General features: G+C 37.1%; 1 protein-coding gene across 2 annotated transcripts in view; it reads right to left on the bottom strand.

Moving 5' to 3' along the window:
- Sept7 (septin 7) overlaps positions 1 to 20,015 on the bottom strand; it is a 57,594-nt gene that overhangs the window by 19,038 nt on the left and 18,541 nt on the right. Inside the window, exons 2-6 of one of the 2 annotated variants that reach the window (XM_013035151.1) lie at positions 18,479 to 18,483; positions 17,434 to 17,536; positions 8,520 to 8,626; positions 2,648 to 2,748; positions 1,641 to 1,775 (exon numbers count right to left, since the gene is read on the bottom strand). In XM_013035151.1, the coding sequence (XP_012890605.1) occupies positions 1,641 to 1,775; positions 2,648 to 2,748; positions 8,520 to 8,626; positions 17,434 to 17,536; positions 18,479 to 18,483 (451 nt within the window). The remainder of the gene's footprint in view (positions 1 to 1,640; positions 1,776 to 2,647; positions 2,749 to 8,519; positions 8,627 to 17,433; positions 17,537 to 18,478; positions 18,484 to 20,015) is intronic. The other variant, XM_013035152.1, reaches the window with a different exon arrangement.

Below are 20,015 nucleotides of genomic sequence, written 5' to 3'. Positions count from 1 at the left end.
CTCTACCATTTGAGCCACAGTGCCACTTCTGGCTTTTTCTGCTTATGTGGTGCTGAGGAATCGAACCAAGGACCTCATGCATGCAAGGCAAGTGCTCTACCACTGAGCCACCTCCCCAGCCCCCCGCAGACCTATTTTAATGTTACAGCATTCTTTAGTTCCTTTTAGTGATGCAATAGCAGAATTACAATACATTATGCTCACTCATTTTCTCAAAGAAAATAATCAAAGTGGAAGAATTACAAACAACTGCAAGCTTGGTGCTGGTGGCTCATGCATATAATCCCAGGAAGCTGAGATCTGAGGATCGAGGTTCAAAGCTGGCCTGGACAGGAATATCTGTGAGATACATATCTCCAGTTAACCACCAGAAAACCAGAAGTGGTGCTGTGGCTCAAGTGGTAGAATGCTAGCCTTGGGCTGAAGAGCTGAGGGACAGCATCCAGACCCAGAGTTTAAGCCCCATGACACACAGATACTCAAAATGATAGAAAAGTAAAAAGAATTTTTTAAAAAGAGTACTATCAGGCAAGGTGGTTCTGCCCTATAATCCCAGCTATTTGGAAGACTGTGGTTCAAGAGGCTGGAGAAAAGTTAGTGAGACCTCACCGCAATGAACAGATCAGGTAGCATGCACCTGAGAGTCTAGCTTCTAGGGAGGCCTTAGGTAGGAGGATGTGGCCTGAGCCAGTTCTGGGCAAAAATGTACAATCTTATCTAAAAAATATTAAAGTAAAAATGGGCTGAGGGTGTGGCTCAAGTGTGTGCAAACTCTGCCTAGCAAGCACAATTCCTTGAGTTCAAACCCCAGTATTTATAAAAAGGAAGAGGATGTGTGGAGAGGTATTTCAGACTAATCACCAATAAGCTGATCACATGAATGTCTACATATTTAGGCTTAAGTTCCTAATGAAAAGAAAACCTAAACAATGTGACTGTGACAGCTAAGGTGAAACAAGCCAAAAAGACTTCCTGAATAAAGAAAATGCACAACGGAACATGGTACTTGAGTTTTTTTGGTTACTTTCACTCTCAAACCTTTAATAAATAACATCTTTCTTAGAATATGTCTAAACCCAAATATTATAGTTGCCCCCTATTGGGTAGATAGTTCAATTAGTGACAAAGTATAATCAAAGGAAAAACTAGTCACAGCCAGGTGCTGGTGGCTCACGCCTGTAATCCTAGCTACTCAGGAACCTGAGATCTGAGGATCACGGTTCAAAGCCACTCTGGGCAGGAAAGTCCATGAGACTCTTATCTCCAATAAACCACTAGAAAACCAGAAGTGGCTCAAGTGGTAGAGTGCTTGCCTTGAACTGAAGAGCTGATGGATAGCGCCCAGGCCTAGAGTTCAAGACTCACGACTGACAAAAAAGAAAAAGAAAACCTACTCAACTCCAAGCCCTCAAACCATGGTGGAGTCTTTCATATGCATGAGCAACTAAGGACTGAAACTGTTGCTGACTTACTACAGGCCTTAAAGGTTTGCTAAACCATTTCTACGTAGAATTTGGTACTCTATCATTGGTGTATGTGGTACGTACACTCCATAGACATAAGGATTCTAAATGTGTACATACAGGTGAGTAATATTAACCCACAAAACAAAACAGCAGTAGTGGCATCAGGGCACTGACCCATGTCCTGAGGGAGCGATGAAGTACAGGCAGCACTGCACCCTGTTATCAGGCATCTGACGCCTGTTCACCCGGGATTCCGCATTTAGATAATCCTCAAATTTACTGTCAATGTAGTCGATAACAGGCTGCCAGCTACAAAACCAAGAGAAATACAACAATTAAACTGTAATTCTACAAATAAACAACTGATGACAATTAGAGAACATTGCTAATATTCAGTTATCATAACAAATACTAATACTTAAATGCTTTAATTTGGTAAAAACAGCAAGTGGGAAAATAGGTGTAAAAAATAGTATGTTAATGGACGTCTCATTGTTACAGAACTTTCAAAATCAAAGAAAATGAACTGTTTAATGTCAAACCACAGCTAAGTAACTAGCATATTATTTGTAATGGTAACTATATCAAAGCTAAAATACTTCTCAATATGAAAACAACTATACTGACAGTTTTAAATTTCAAATGAGATTACTTTCAACCACACACACAAAAGTTCTGACTAATTTATTTAGATGTCACAAGAGCTGAAAGAAAATAATCTCAAAAATAATTTACAAATCAAAGAAAAAACACTGTATATAAAATACTAAGATAATTACACAGGGCTAGAATTTTATGGGTGCTTAATTTACTTGTCTTATGGCAAAACTGAAGGTCTAAATTGGAGACTTAGAATGTGAAAGACAGTAATTTATACAGATAAAACTGTAGTAAAAAATTTTTAATTCTTTATAAAAAAATCAAAATTCTTATATCTAGCAGGGTTGTTTTAGAACCCATCTTAATAATTTTACAACAAGCCCATTATATTAAAAGTAAAAAAAGCATCAAATAAATTTGTAAAGCAACATTTTCCAGCAAAGGTGAGATGTAAACCTAAATTGTATCACTTAAAAGTTCAATGCTCTTTGCTAGGATAAGAACTTCAAAATGTTCCACAGAGAAAGTGTACCCACCCCAGTCAAATGTCCCAGAAAACAATGAGGACAAATTCTTCTTACCAATTACTATTATCCACTGCATCGCCAAAGCCTGGAGTATCAACTATTGTGAGCAACAACTGAACACCACCTTCCTTGATTAAAACTTTGGATTGTTCCACCTGTAACATTTATTGGAGCAGATGTTAATTATATATTACAACAGTGACTTCCTAAAAAGGACAAGAAGCAGGACACACAAGTTTATAAAAACCGGTTTGGAAGCTGTTTTCAAGTTAAATTACTCATGCCTACATTTTCTTTAGACTCAATCAATGACCATGGACACTGCAGAAAAAGCACCTATATAAATGGTCTACCAAACTCCCAGCAAATGCCTTCTGGTATATAGAAAGAAAGGGAAACTGATAAAGTAGCAGTAGTTGCTAAAGCCATATAACTATATACACATCTAACAATATAAAAAAAAGAATTTGAACCATTTAGTAATTTTATGAAGTTCAAATGTGATTAAGCAGACAAGCAAATCTAATCTACCATTTACAATTTCACTCAAGACTATCTCCACCTAGTCTTTGTGCAAACTAATTACTCAATTGACCTTATATTATCATTCCCAGATTTTTCTCAGTCTGGCCTTAGTTATATTTATGTTACAACTAATATCCTACTCTTTTCTCAAATGTGATACTCTGCCTTTCTGGACAATGCTATCAAGGAAGGGCCAAACAATGCTGGGGGGGGGGCAGGAAGTATTCTGCTAGAATGAAATCCTACAGATGAACCTTTTTTTTGTTGGTTGTGGGATTTGAACCCAGGGCCTGGATGCTGTTCTTCAGCTCTTTTGCTCAAGGCTAATGCTCTACCACTTTAAGCCACAGCTCCACTTTTGGTTTTTGAGTGGTTAGTTGGAGATAAGAGTCTCAATGGGGGGGGGGGGGGGGGGAGGAAGCTGGCTGGCAGGCAAGGCGGCTCAGTGGTAGAGTGCTTGCCTTGCATGAATGAGGCCCTGGGTTCGATTCCTCAGCACCACATAAACAGAAAAAAGGGCCAGAAGTGGCACTGTGGCTCAAGTGGTAGCGTGTTAGACTTGAGCTGAAGAGCTTAGGGACAGTACCCAGGACTAGAGCTCAAGCCCCACAACTGACCCCCCCCCAAAAAAAAAAGTCTCACAGGGACTTTTCTGCCCAGGCTGGCTTTGAACCACGATCCTCAGATCTGAGTACCTAGGATTATAGGCACGAGCCACCAAAGCCCAGTTGAAAATCTTGTCTTTATAATTCTTAAAAACATTCTGTTTGAAGAGCCTTATACTTAAATGGTATTTGCGTTCCCAGCCCAATTTCACATTTTGTACAATTCCAAGTATATCACACTTCCTAGGCACATACTGCTGTAAAATACAATCTGTTTTCAGGACCCAGAGAAAACACAAATGCTGATTCAAGCAGAAAAGGAGATAGGATGATTTCCCTAGAAAGAAGCATTTCCCCAGTGTTTATTAAAACTTAAAACCATTAAATGGCATACATCAAAGACTACTACATTTATGGGTAAGAGGTTACTTGTTGGCATGTGAAAAGCCAGCTCCACTGTTTACAGTGACTAATGGGTTGAACAAGAAAAGTGACTGCTGCATAAAAAGGTTTGGTGTACTTTAGAGATTATGGAAATGGAGATACATTTTCACTTCTCTTTGGCATTTCTTACAGATGTTCCAAACAAGGTACATTGAGACTGTTAATCAAGACAGCACTTCCAACACAGTAGAATTGGTCTGCTTCTGTGCTATGCCATATGCAACCACTTGGTCATGTGGCTACTCAGCTCTTCAAGTGCTGACTAATACAACTGTTGAGCTGCATGTTTAGTTTCATGTCACTTAACCTCAAATTGAAATAACACACTTGCATAACTACCAACATGCAGGACTATAGGAATCAAGAACTTTTTAATAAAAGACTATTATTAAGAGCAAAATTTATTAGAGAGAAAAAAACACACCAATGATCTAGACTGGCATGTCTATGAAAAGTTTTCATGTCTTTTAGACAAAAGTCAGCATCTTATCTTTCAAATCAGTGTTCTTCATACTATGTTTATCTACCAAACAGGCATTCTTGGCAATCTTAATATCAAATGTTAAGAGGTACTCATTTAGCTATAGATTAATAAAGTATCAATCAATAAACAAGAGTTGTAGTATTCATTAGTGTTTTATATATATATATATATATATGTATACATATAATTTTTTTTTTTGCAGGTCCTGGGCTCTGTCCCAAAGCCTCTCTGTGCTCAAGGCTAGAACTCTACCATTTGAGCCACAGTGCCACTTCTGGCTTTTTCTGTTTGTGTGGTACTGAGGAATCGAACCCAGGGCTTCATGCATGCTAGGCAAGCACTCTACCACTAACCCACATTCCCAGACCCAGTGTTAGATTATTTAAAAAAAAAAAAATTATTCTGGAATTACCACAATGACCTCCCCTTTACACTATTAGTGTATGCTAATAAAAGACTTTTACAAATGGTGTTCTGAAATGCTGTTTACATGTTATTCAACTTTCTAAGCTGGATTTATATATGTATCTATTAATTTAACAACTAAATGACTTATTGGCTTGGCAAGAAAAATGAAGATTTTATATACTTTAAAGAATCTTTTAATAAAGCTTCTTTTTTACCTCTGGCTTATGAATTCTGTTATATATACATGGTCAAATAAAAAGAAGTCATATGGAAGAGATCCAGAAAGCCTAACTGTAAACTAATGATATTCACAGAATCCAACTATATCCTATCATCTGGTTTTGCAAGTACCCTCATGGGATCCATGGAAAACAAATTAGTTCAAGTCCAGGAATTTCAAACTTTTCTTAACAAACCTATTCCAAATGGCCACTTTCCCATGCACTTTCCTTAAGCAGGTCACATCAGAATATTTTATGGCATCACTCAGAGTTCTCTAAAATTAAATGCATAACTTAATACCCAAAGAATGAAGCAAGGCATTTCTACTGTTTTTCTGTGGAAAGTAATAAAATTAGTCTATTATATTGTTTATGTATAATTAACTTGCTGAAGTCTCATGTGGATTCCTAGATACTAGGTATACAGGGTAACCCTTTTTTTTAGATACTCAGTTTTTCTGTCTGAAGTCAAATGTTCAATGTTTCTTATACAATTTCATAACCTAAAGACTGGTAATTCAAGTAAATTATACTTTTCTTACCTAATATTTATAAGCCATTTATTAGAGTGGATTACAAACCACTATTAAATTTATTCTGAAGAGGTCACAATTTTTTTTAACAGTGAAAGTAGGGGTTATACTGTGGGGGAGGGACATACAAAGCAACAAAGAAATAATCTTATAAATGCATTAGAAACAATCTCATGAAAGAAAAAAAACATTTAAATACATATCTTAGGGTTCATTTTCCTAACATCACCTTATCTGACCTTTTCTGCTTGACTCATACATATACTAGATATTGTAAATAAGGGAAACCATGGGACCTATGTTTCTTTGGGCCTGGCTTACTTCACTTAATAGAATTTGTTCCAAGTCTTTCCATTTCCTAACAAATGGGGCAATGTCATTCTTTCTGAGGGAGGCATAGAGTTCCATTGTGTATATATACCACATTTTCTTGATCCATTCATCTACTGAGAGGCATCTGGGTTGGTTCCATATCTTAGCTATAGTAAATAATGCTGCAATAAACATAGTTGTGCTGGTAGCTTTAGTGTGGTCTTGTTTGTAAACATTTGAGTAAATGCCCAAAGGTCACAATTTTTTAAATATGGAAAAGAGGTAATTTGTGAGACCACTTGTGTACCGATTTGTAAACCATTGCCTATAAGGGGAGAAGTAGTAAAGAAAAGCCAATCAACTTAATACAGATCGCACCAGTCTGCCTGGATTTGAATCCTATCCCTGACAGTTACCAGATACATGACAACAGGTATATTAACACCTCTTTGCTTCCATTTCCTCATTGGTAAAATAAAGTACTACTACCTACCATATAAAGTTGTAAGATTCAAAAAGCTGATGCACTAAAAGTTCTTACTTGGGAAACAGCTCAAGTGATAGATCACTTGTCTAGCAAGTGCAAGGAACTGAGTTTAGAACCTACTATCACCCCCACACACAAAGAATATCTGGAAGACACAATAGCAACTCACTGAATGTTTTATTATTATTGTAGAATTTTATGTTCTCTACAGGTTAGAATAAGAATGCAGAAAATTCCCTTGCCAGAAACAATGACCCATAAAATACTTTTAAATTCTGGACTCTGTGCTGTAGAATTCATTTACTTTCCAAGGACTATTTAAATTCCTAAATTAAGGAAGCTACAAAAGTTATCTTCTTGATTAGAATTTAAATTTCCAATACTAACTACAAACTAGCCATGCAAGATCAAATTCTTCTTCTTTTTTTTTTTTTTTGTTGGGGGGGGTCCGGTCGTGGGGCCTGAACTCTGGGCCTGGGTGCTGTCCCTCAGCTCTTCAGCTCAAGGCTAGCGCTCTGCCACTTGAGCCACAGTGCCACTTCCAGCTTTTTTCTTTGTGCTTATGTGGTGCTGAGGAATGGAACCCAGGGCCTCACGCATGCAAGGCAAGCGCTCTACCACTGAGTCACCTTCCCAGCCCAACAAGATCAAATTCTTAAGAGCACATTTTTTGGTGAGTAATTTTAAAGTTTTAAAGTCCTATGAAAGTTACACACCTACACACACACACACACACACACACACACACACACACATCCTAAAACAGAGAAAAAATTAATGAAAAGAGATGTTTACGTCACAAAATTATTCCTCAGAGACTAGACTGACAGCGTATGGTGGGCATATGTATTTCTGTGCCAAATCTACAGACTGTCCTTTCATCTTGTACACTAGTAATCATTACATGCCTTCCAATGCAGCTGAGCCAATCTCGGCCTCAAATAATGCTGCCCCTCAGAACTACGCACTGTTATCCTCTCTATGCGTAGGCTGTGCACTTCCCTGGCAACCCACAAACGCTTTCTTCAATCAATCTTTTGGAGTGGTGATACCAAACAAAAAGACAATTTGAACCAAATAACTAATTTTACTTTTTTTTGGCAGTCATTTAAAATAGAAGCTGGGATTACAGACATGAACCACAACTGGTCCTCTTGTAAACTACCCTCTTTTCAAAAGCTCAATAGCCACATGTAGTTGTAGGCAACTCTGAAAAAAAAAAAAAAAGTAGAGATCTAGAATACAGAATCTAGAGTACAGAATCTTATACTATATAAAATGTGATCTAGCCATGAGGCACAGTGTATTCTTTGAACTTGTTAGAAAGGCAGAGCTGATCACCCCCATTCCAGACCAAGGATCTGTATTCACAAAGACTGAGACGCAGTAAATCAGACTACATGTAGCCTGAGAGTACTGCATACTGGCATTAAACTGTCTGTCTCTGTCTCTCTCTCTGATATATAGATGTAGATAGATGGATAGATATAGATAGATAGATATCTGTCCTACTGCAATGGTGATTGTGCTGCCCAAAATGATAGCTACTTGCCACATGTGACTATTAATGGGTCTGGTGCAACTAATAAACTGCATTTTTTTGGCTTGATTGATTTGAACTTAAGATAGTCACATGGCAAGTGGCTATTGTATTGGAACACAACTCTAAAATGTGACTGCATCACAGAGTCATCTCTAGAAGACCCCATCCCACCCAGGAAAACTCTGGAAGGCTCTAATCAAGAATAATCCCTCTAATTATCCATGTTATTGTTTTTAGTTTTATAAAGTTATATTTACCACTTTATTTTGCATCCTACCTCTAGGCAAGGAAATTAAAGGTTCAGCATAAGTTTTGTGTGCTGCATTCCAGTTAAACTGTCAATGAACAACAGTGATATACACACCTGTACAGTCTTTTTTATTCTATGGGAAGGCCCTGGGTACTCTGGAGAATACAAATCTGTGAGAAATAATGAGTTGATTAATGTTGACTTTCCCAGTCCAGATTCACCTAGAAGAAAGAGGGGGAAATCTGTCAAACTGAGGTCATTTTACTCAAGGAATCAACTTTGTTTTGTACAAATACTTTTGTTTTTTGCAAATATTTCTTGATGGGACAAGTGACATCAGAAAATACTACAAAGACTCTGGATTAGAATATTTTTGCCCTCAGTTTCATACCAAGTAAAGTTCACATTTCCAAGGACTTTAAATTACTGCCATCTATGGTCTTTAATAGAAGAATACCCAATACTATAACCTACACTTTTTAGCAGTAATGTATTCCTTAGAAACCAGTCACAAAAACTGTATACACTGGATTATATATTGCTGTTTCAGTAAAATAAGTAAACTGATAAATCTTTAATATAGAACATAATGAATAATTAAAGCCAAAAGAAGCATGCAAAGTAGAAATCAAACACACTGCACCTCACTTTAAAATTCTAAATCCCTCCCTCTCTCTCTCTCTCTCTCTCTCTCACACACACACACACACACAAAATACTTTCTAACTTACTCACTCATAGGAATCAGTTTAAGTATACCTCTCCATAATCCACAACCAAACAACTTCGTTATTACTTTTTCTATTTTTTCTTTACCTTAATTAATTATAAAGCGGGACTTCACTGAGACATATTCACGCACTTACAATAAATTACAATCAATCTCTGCCCCTCTATTATTCTCCTGCCCTCCCTTGATGCTATTACTTTAATAGATAAAAATGAAAAATATGGGCCGGGAATGTGGTTTAGTGGTAGAGTGCTTGCCTAGCATGCATGAAGCCCTGGGTTCGATTCCTCAGTACCACATAAACAGAAAAAGCCAGAAGTGGCACTGTGGCTCAAGTGGTAGAGTAGTTGAGCAAAAACAGCTCAACCTTGAGTTCAAGCCCCCAGTTCTGGCAAAAAAAAAAAAAAGTGAAAAATGTCAGCATAAAGTGAAATAACTTCCCTGACATCACACAGCTAAAAAGTTATAACATCAGTTGGTACCAAGCAGTCAAGTCTCTGGAGTTCATGTTCTGCCACTTTGGTACATATCCTTTCTCATCCTTGCTGTGACTCTATCCCAATATTCCCAAATACATTCCCAACCTGGCAAACTAGAGCGGACTCTATCTGAATGGATATTCTACCAATATCTTTATAACGATCATATTTAATAATTTTATGGTACAACTATAAAAATGGCACCTTACATGTGTTCCCCCACCTTAATCACTACAAAACTATATAAACTGTTTACTCAATTTTACATATGAGTACACAAAACTCTCAAGAAGTTAATTTCCTGAGCACAAACACCTCTGTCAAAACACCAAGCTCAACCTGGATGCAACTCGCATGCCCCTACCTTGGTATACTGAACAAATTCTGAGTGGATCAGTTTCTTTCCCTGACCTACTTATTCTTAATACTAAGAACAGGTCCATTACATCTACTGTACCATTACCAAGAGCACCAAATGAGAAAAATAACAAAGCAGTTCCATATTTAGAAGGGGTGGGAGAAAAAACACCTAAGTGCAACAGCTTTTAAATCTCTTCAGGCTGAGTGTCCACTCTCTAACCACAACAAATTCCACATCTATCCTGTATCCAAATTAGAACTTCTTTAAGCAGGTTGAGGAGGAAGAAAAGGAAAATCTCTTTTTGAAAATGTAGTTATAGTTATCTGGTAGCAGAGGTGGTACTATGGTGCTAAGAAAGAACTCAGGGCTGTGCCTATGCTGGGCTACATCTCTAGCCCTTCATTTTAATTTTGAGGCAGAGTGCTGCTATATAATTCAGGTTAACCTGAACTTACTATGTAGCCCAGGATGACTTTGAACCCAGGATCCTCCTGCCTTCATTTTCTGAGTACTGCAATTACTGCTATAAGCCACTATGCCTGCCTGGCAAAAGTACCTTTTTAACATATAATACTCTCCCATGTAGACAACATTCTGGTTTCCTGAACTTTCTTCTAGGGTTCTGGGGGTGGGACAAGAAGGCACACATTAAGCCCCATCAAATTATATTAATAGACTACTGTGTTGTTTTAATGATTCTTTTAGCACTTACAGAATATATCCTTAAAAATATGCCTTTTAAAATTTATTTTCTATATCCAAAGTCACTTTACTCAAATCACTGTGACCAATATGATTGATAAGGAACTCTGAAAAGGCAAACTATTTGTAATGAATATTCATTTCACTTTGATAAGTTATAAAGCACAACACCTGAGATCTAGTGAAATAGTTTGATAACACAACTATTATTCCTCAGAAATTGTTCCTAAGAGGTATCCAAAGATACAGTTAAGTGCATCCCTACTCAATAGGTGGGTACATTCCTTTAGTACCATCACTCTTGATCCAGTTCCATCTCAGACTTTATTCCCCTAAACCCCAAAAGTACACCTCATTTTAAGAAAGTAGTTGGAAAACTAAAGTCCAGGACCAAATGTTAAAGTTGTCTACTAGAGCTTAAAATGTCTTTGAAATTTCTTTTTTTTGGGGGGGGGGGGCGGGGGGAAAAGGTCCGGTCCTGGGGCCTGAACTCTGGGCTTGGGCGCTGTCCCTCAGCTCTTCAGCTCAAGGTTAGCACTCTACCACTTGAGCCACAGAGCCACTTCCAGCTTTTTTTCTTTTTGCTTATGTGGTGCTGGGAAATTGAACCCAGGGCCTCATACATGCAAGGCAAGAGCTCTACCACTGAGCCACCTTCCCAGTCCCATGTGTCTGTGAAATTTCTTATCCATCTATTTCCACTACAAACTGCTTTGTGACCTTAACTCCCATGTCTTATAAATAAAATTCAAGTAACAGTGATACCCACAGTGTAAGAGCGGCTTTGAAGGATCAGTGATCTTATTAGAAGTATACCTTGGAACCAAGTGTATTGGAGTATTACATGAATTAACAGTGAATGGAGGGAGCGGTGGGAAAAAAAGAAGACTCCAGCACAATTGTTAAGAATAAAATTTAAAAATGAAGTAGGTAGCCTCATAAGGGGAACAAACATTTACAACAGGAGGATAGAGTACAAGGGTAAGTTGACAACATGGCACTCAAGAAAAGTGGTTTCAAAGTAAATAAAAGAAACACTGTAAGAGCAAGGCCATGCTCAAGTCTGGAAACTGATTTATTAATTTCCACTACAACTTAGTTGAGCAATATTTACTTCCATACCAAAATGTGCTTGCCATATTTGTAAGGCAAAATATAACAGCTTTGTTCTAATACTCTCAACATTTTGTTCTACTTTATAAATATTTTAAGTTTGGATAATTTATTGGCTGATTCAAATTAATGTCTATTTTACATTTACTGGGACTATGAAATGTACTACACACATACAATACATACATTATTTAACCAATTTCATTTATCTTTCCCCTATATCTAACTTCAAGGCAAAATAACTGAATTTTGTCCTTTTCAAAACAAAATAAAATTCAATTTGTGATGTTAAAATGCTTTATGAAAATTATGAAATAAGATGTAGTGACATCAGTCTAATTTTTTATCTTTGAGGCTAAAACATAAAAGCTAAGTACATTTTATCATTACTTAAAAATATTAAATTTACAGCCTAAGAATAAAAGTCCCAAAATGTTTTATCCATGACATTTTAAAAAATGTTACAATCATTATTTATTTAAAATTGTTAAGGTAAGCTTCCCTTAGGTCCTGGAGGCTGGGATCCTTTTAGGATCCTGTAAGATTATAAAATCAAAACTTCTGAAAGTAGGAAGTGACACTGTGGCTCAAGTGGCAGAGCTCTAGCCTTGAGTTGAAGAGCTGAGGAACGACACCCAGGCCCAAAGTTCAAGTCCCGTGACTGACAAAAAACAAAAACAAAAAAACTTCTGAAAGTTCCTGTAATTAAAGTAATATTTAACTCAAAAAAGCCATGTTTTCCTAATCTACAGATTTTCAAAGACTAGAAAAATATTTGGTGTTTTATAGGTGATCACTAAATTTTTATATATGAAAGAACAGGGAATGCAAATACAAGATATTGTCCCTGTTCTCAAAAAAATTTTAAGCTTGAGGGGCTGGGAAGGTGGCTCAGTGGTAGAGTGCTTGCCTTGCATGCATGAGGCCCTTGGTTCGATTCCTCAGCACCACATAAACAGAAAAAGCCAGAAGTGGCGCTGTGGCTCTAGTGGTAGAGCACCAGCCTTGAGCTGAAGAGGTAAGGGACAGTGCCCAGGCTGAGTTCAGGCCCCATGACCAAAAAAAAAAAAAAATTTAAGCTTGAGCTGGGTACCAGTGGCTCACACTGTAATGTAAGTTACATGGGAGAATTGTGGTTCCAACAGCTCAGAATGGTTTACTAGACCACTCACAGACCACGGCTGAGTCCAACAGTAAGTACTGGTCATCTCAAGCAATGTGGGAGGACTGCAGTTCCAGGACAGCCTAACTAGGAAAGTTTAGGGATTCCACCTCCTCAAAGGGAGCTGGAAGTGGTATGAGCCAGTGATCCCAGAGTCAAGGGAGACTAAGGCAGAGTGTACTGAAGGAGTGTGGGTGGGAAGTGAGACCTTACCTTAAAATAACCCATAAAGGAGCTGGGAAGATGGCTCAGTGGTAGAGTGTTTGCCTCGCATGCATGAGGCCCTGCGTTCAATTCCTCATCACCACAAAGCAGAAAAAGCCAGAAATGGCACTGTGGCTCAAGTGGTAGAGCGCTAGCCTTGAGCTGAAGAGCTGAGGGACAGCCCTCAGGCCCAGAGTTCAGGCTCCATGACCCACCAAAAAAAACAAAAAACAAAAAACATGAATACTAGAGCTGAAGGTGTGGATCAAGAGGCACATTATCAGCCTAGCAAGTGTTAGGCCCTGAGTTCTAACGCCACACAGTACCACCAAAACCAAATACATTAAAAACAATCTGTTTTTAATAAAAGAGGTACACTACGGAAACAAAAGATCATGAAAGACACCCAAAAATGAGAGAACTGCTTTGAAAGATAGTATGCCATTTCAGTATACATTTCAGCTTTCTGTAATACTATAGCTAGAAAAGGTCACTTTTACCAACTTTTGTGACTATATGAAAAAGGCAGAGAATGCTTAAAAATAGAGTCTTCACCTGGGGAATGGGGACTCCCACAATTCCAGCACTCAGGAGAGGCTGAGGCAGGAGGAGCTTGACTTTCAGGAGATCTTTGGGCTACCTTATAGATTCAAGAGTTTAATCCTTTCAGAATGTCTGGCTGTGCATGACCGAAGTGAGGGTGCTTGTGAGCAGTGTGGAGGGTTTCTATCTTCTTTATTTTTAATGTTTTTTATTGTGAAAATACTGTACACAGGGGTTACAGTTAAATGAGCAAGATAAAGGAGGAATTTGAGACAGAAGATAAGACAATCCTTGATAAGAAGTCTATCTTCTATTTCAAATTCTTCCCCACATTTACTCTGGGTTTTGAAAACAGTTTTAGTCATAGTACAAGTATATGACTTCAACGACAATAGTGTCTCAAACATTAACTAAGAGAGGTGTTAACTAAAAGGATAGCCAAGCTATCCTTCAAAATAAATGACTATTACCTATTACCCTTATCCCTCAGGCCTTAAAATCTCACAATATCTAAGCACTTTTTGTTTTTGAGGTATATTTTGAAAAAAAACTTTAAAATTACTTAAAATGTCAATGAAATTATAGTAAAAAAAAAAAAAGACGATGACACTGAGCAGTATGCATGATTATACCAATATCTGAAGAGAGCCAACAGGAATGGAGCCTAATAAAGCAGGCTTCAAAACAACCAGTTAACCTGGAAGCAGTAAAAACTGAGAAAGAATTTTAAGGGAAAAAATTAGGTAACAATGACAAATAAGATTTTGAAAAAGTGAATGAAACACAAAGGTCAAGAAGTCAAACAGAGAGGTATTTAAAAGCAGACTCTACCCTTCCTTTTACCTAGCTGTAAGTGAAGACAAGATACAACCCATGAGATCCTTCAAGATGGGCTGCCAAGGGAGGGTGCAAGTCTTTGTTTTGTTTTCAGTATGTTTATCTGGTGAAGATTTGATCTATCAAGAACAGACTACAGTTAGATTCTGATTATTTTTAAAGCACTCCACAAATACACAATCTGGGATTTGCTAAAAGATTATCATTCCTCCTTAATATCTATTAAGAGTTTTCTCTGACATGCTAATCCTAAAATACAAGTTAAACAGGTTCTCTAGGAGATGGCTCTACAATTATCTAGAGTAAGTTCACTTACTCTAGTTATAGTAATTGAGCACCAGGACTAAGAGCCAAGTAACAATTCTGCTTTGTAGCCAGTAGCAAACATTCCAAACAGCCACTCAGTAACTACCCTCCCTGTTGGCTGGGTCAAATGGCTTCTACTTGCTACATCTTTCTTACTACCCTCAGATAAAAGTACTCTTTGTACTGCCTAGTTTTTAAGTAAGTGAACTATATTGGCATGGAAAAAAAATCTAAATATGTGCATCTGTCATGATTTTTTAAATACATGAGTATGGATAGTACAGTATTAACAATAAATGAAACAATGAAATTATCATTAGTGTTATGAATATACTTAATAGAAAGGTAAAAAATTCCAATCAGTAATTGAAAATATGTCATTTTGAATGTGTCTATCTGTGTATAAAACCTAATTAGCAACATCATTTTACTTTATTTGACATTGATCTCTGCTCAGCACTGGCCAGGATGAAAACCTGTGTATAAATGTTTGTATCAGTTGGTATGACACTTTCAGTGCATATTCTTAGATATCCTAACATCCACTTCCAGAAATCAAACAAGAGAAAAAGAATCAAACTATATTTAAATCAGTAAGAAAGTAACCTCGCATTATGGCATAAGCTTATTATCCTAGCTACTAGAGTGGCGATTATCAGGAACTGAGATTTGAAGCTAGCCCAGGCCTTATAAAAGTGAGACTCCATATCAACCAATGACTGGGTAGTGCTATCTTGCCCAGCAACACAGAGAAGCAAAAACAGGAGGATCACAGCCCAGGTCAGCACAAGCATATAGCAAGACTCTACCTTGAAAATAACCAATGTACAAAGGAGCAGGGGTATGAGCTCCTTACAAAATTGCCAAAATAAATTGTACATTTAAAATTTAAACTTAATAAGTTATTGGCTTCAGAATTCACATCTCTCCTACTAGACTAGTAAGACATTACTACCTTAAATCCAAATAGTAACTACTGACTAGATATTAACACCTTAAGTCCAAGTAACTACTGTTTACAACATTCTGTAAAATATGTATGACTATAGCATTTATTAAATAGTAAATAATTTTTATTCACTGTAAGTTTTTAAAAGTACTTCCCAATTTCCATGTAATTTGAGCAGTATCATGAAAAGAATTTCCTTTTTAGAGGCAGTCCCTAAGTAAAGTACATTGTGTATTTCCTTCTAAAAATACTATAATCTGTAGTTTACTTTTTAGTTTACTTTTTTGCCTATTTCTTTAAATTACCAATAATGCTCCTCCACAAATAACAATAAAATTACTAATTTACAACTTTAGTTAATACAGTATATATGTAATTCTAATATATAGTATATGTAACTTTAATAATATAGTAGTTATATAGTGTGAGGAAGAGAACAAAGTCGAGCATACATTTGTTTTTCTTTTTTTTTTTTTTTTGGTGTCAGTCCGAGGGTGAACTCAGAGCCAAGGCTCTGTCTCTGAGCTTGTTTTGCTCTACCAGTGGCGCCACAAAGCCACTTCCAGCATTCTGTGTAGTTTTGTTTATTTAGGGTCAGTCGTGGGACCTGAACTGTGGGCCTGGGTGCTGTCCTTCAGCTCTTCAGCTCCAGGCTAGAGCTCTACTACTTGAGCTACAACGCCACTTCCAGCTTTTTCTGTTTGTGTGGGTGCTGAGGAATCGAACTCAGGGCCTCATGCATACAAGGCAAGCACCCCACCATGGAGCCACCTTCCCAGCCCTCTGAGTAGTTCATTCAAGATAAGCGTCTCATAGAATTTCCTGCCTGGGCTGGCTTCAATTCCGATCCTCAGATCTCAGTCTCTTGAATTACTAGGATTTACAGACGTGAGCCACCAGTGCCCAGATCAAGCACATTTTTAAATGTCAAGTTTGTAATATATGGTTTTAGGAAGATTACTTTAAAAAAATTAAGTAACAATAGCATTGTATTATTGCATTGTTTCCTCACAACTTACAACCTCCCCCCCTCAAAAAAAGTGGATTTAAGATTTCACAATAGCCAGGACATTGGGTGGTTCATGCCTATAATCCTAGCTACTCAGAAGGCTGAGATCTGAGGATCACAGGATCACAATTCAAAGCCCACTTTGGCAGGAAAGTCTCTATGACTTTTCCAGAAAAGCCAAAAGTGGAGCTGTAGGTCATATGGTAGAACACTAGCCTTGAGGGGGGATGGGGGAGGGAGGCAGGAAGGCTGTGAGTTCAAACACAAGGACCAGCTCAAAAAAAATTACAATATAAAGCGCAGCGTGATACAATGGTATACGCCTATAGTCCCAACTATTGAAGAGGTATAGGCAGGAAGATTTCTTGTGCCCAGAAATTTGAGGCCAGCTCAGATACTCTCATAAGACCCTGTTTCAAAAATGAGTGTATTACTTAAATACAATGGAATCAGTGACACTCTCAAATGAAGCAGGAAAGCACTAAAAATAATATCCATAAAGAAAAATTCTTTGCATAAAATACAATAGGCATTCACTGCAGTTATTTGCGCTATTTTCTTAAATTTATACAAAGCTGATTACAGTTTAAAACTTAGGCCAAAATTCCATATTAATGAGAAACTATCTCTTACCTACTACCATAAGTGTGAATTCAAACCCTCTTTTCACTGATTTTCTGTATACTTGATTTGGGAGATTGGCAAATCCCACATAGCCTTCAAGGTTCTTCTGTTGCTGAGAAAGAAAAAGAAAAACAACTATCAATAATACTATCCTGTCCACCTTTCAAATTTCCTTCATTAACCTATTTTAGAAAATCATAAAACTATTACTCACAGCAAATCAGATTGCTTTTATATTGTTACCTATGCAATTGATATTACAGAATGAACAAATGAATCATGCATAAATTGGCCTACAATATGTTTCGTTATTAAAACCCAAGAACAAAGTATTTTTAAGAAACTGCCTTAAAGGAAAGATTTCAACTGATATTAGTCAGTAAAAAGATTCTAATAACTAAAATAACAAAAGAGCAACAAAAATAGCCAAGTCCCCTGAAATTTTTTTTGCGGGGACGTCAGTTATGGGGCTTGAACTCTGGGCCTGAGCTTTGTCCCTCACCTCTTCACAGCTCAGGGTGAGCACTCTACCACCTGAGCTACAATGCCAATTCTGGTTTTCTGGTGGTTAATAAGAAATAAGAGTCTCAAGGATTTTCCTCCCCCATATGGCTCTGAACCACAATCTTCAGATTGCCTTCTAAGTAGCTAGGATTACAGGTATGAGCCACTGGTGCCTGGCTCTTTTTTTTTTTAATTATAAGATCAAAGTATCAATTCACCACATTTGAATTTAGCAAAAACAGGTCTACATTCATCATTAATATCATATATGTAGATACTCTTCATAATTGTTATCCTTTTTATTCATTTAAACTTATTTAAGTCAAATGTTCATAACTCTATTATGCAGTTAAATAGAAGAACTCATTTTAAACAGAATTAGGAGACTAATCAGAATACAGTATTTTTAAAGTCAACTATTTGAATATAAACACACACACACACACACACACACACACACAAAACAGTTCCTTGCCTAATACTCATCCAATTGTAAGTTAAATTTAACTTAGACTAAAAATGGTGTCTATAAATTATGTAGTATACTTACAGCTACTTTGTAGAGGACAAATTTCCATCATCCCAGTGTTCCAGATTCCAACAGAACAAATTCACAGAAGAATAGTAAATGAGGAATTCGAAGAATTGTAATGATATAGGAGTGGAAATCCATTGGAACATAACAAAAGATAGAAAATGAAAGTTACTTAACATGTAACTCAACAAATTATGACATAAAACAAAAAAGTTGGTGACAGACTCTATTTTATGAGTGTTGAAATAATATTTTGTGTCTGCGTGTGTAAACAACAAGACCCAGTGAGTTTTAATTCATTTTGAGCAGTGTTCCTGGTAAAATATAAAACAAAGATTGCCTCTATCTAGAAAGACCAGTCACTACTCCTTCTCCCTGAAGTCTTACTAGTAAATGGTGAAGAAGATGTATAAGCATAAAATTTCAGGAGAATATATTACAAATTTCATATAATTTTGTTGTTATTAATAAGACAGTCCAGATCAGAAAAAACATGTTTTAGTTAAAAAACCTTTTCCCAATATTCCCAATACAGAAAACGGAAAGAAGCTAAAGACAATAAATAGTAGCATAAGGAAAGGTGAAGTAAACTATGGACTGAAAACTGAAGGCAACTAATAAAGCACACAGAAAACAGACCTCAGATTGTCCTCATTATTACTCAAATGTAACCTTCACAGAGAGACCTGCCTGTCCACTCATTTTTTGGAAAGCAGTATGGAGGTTCCTCAAAAGACTCTACACAGAGCTCCCCTATGACCCAGCAATCCCACTTTTGGGCATTTACCCAAATGATCACAAACAAGACCATACTAAAGCTACCAGCACAACTATGTTCACTGCAGTATTATTTACCATAGCTAAGATATGGAACCAACCCAGATGCCCCTCAGTAGATGAATGGATCAAGAAAATGTGGTGTGTGTGTGTGGGTGTGTGTGTGTGTCACACATAATGGAATTCTATGCCTCCATCAGAAAGAATGACATCACCCATTTGTTAGGAAATGGAAAGAAGGAAAAAATTATATTAAGTGAAGTAAGCCAGCCCCAAAGAAACATAGGTCCCATGGTTTCCCTTATTTGCAATAACTAGTATATGTCTGGGACAAGTAGTAAAGGTCAAAAGCTATGTACATATGACCAGATAAGATGAAGTTAAGCGAAATGAACCCCAAAATAGGGACACGTGTGGTTTTTTTTCTTTCTTGCTGCTGTTTCTAACATATTTATAAGGTACCACATGATTTTTTTGTTGCTTTGTATGTTCCTCCCCCACAGTATAACCCTTGTTTTCACTGTATTTGATGTCAGTATAATTTGGGGAGGGAAGATAAAAAAACAAAATGTTTAAATAGGAATACAGGTATGAGAAGTACAAGACACTATGTTGAAAAACGAATTTACAATTTGGGGGTGGGGTGAGTGTAGTTGTGGAAGTGGAAGGGATGGCAGGGGAAAAACAAAGGAGGAGGCAACAATGCTTGATAAGAAATGTACTCATTACCTTGCTCATATAACTGTAACCCCTCTGTACAGTATTTTCACAATAA

Source organism: Dipodomys ordii, unplaced genomic scaffold, assembly GCF_000151885.1.
Source record: "Dipodomys ordii isolate 6190 unplaced genomic scaffold, Dord_2.0 Scaffold205, whole genome shotgun sequence".
NCBI lineage: Eukaryota > Metazoa > Chordata > Mammalia > Rodentia > Heteromyidae > Dipodomys > Dipodomys ordii.
Note: the sequence above shows the minus strand (reverse complement) of the source record. Positions and strands in the feature narration are given on the sequence as shown.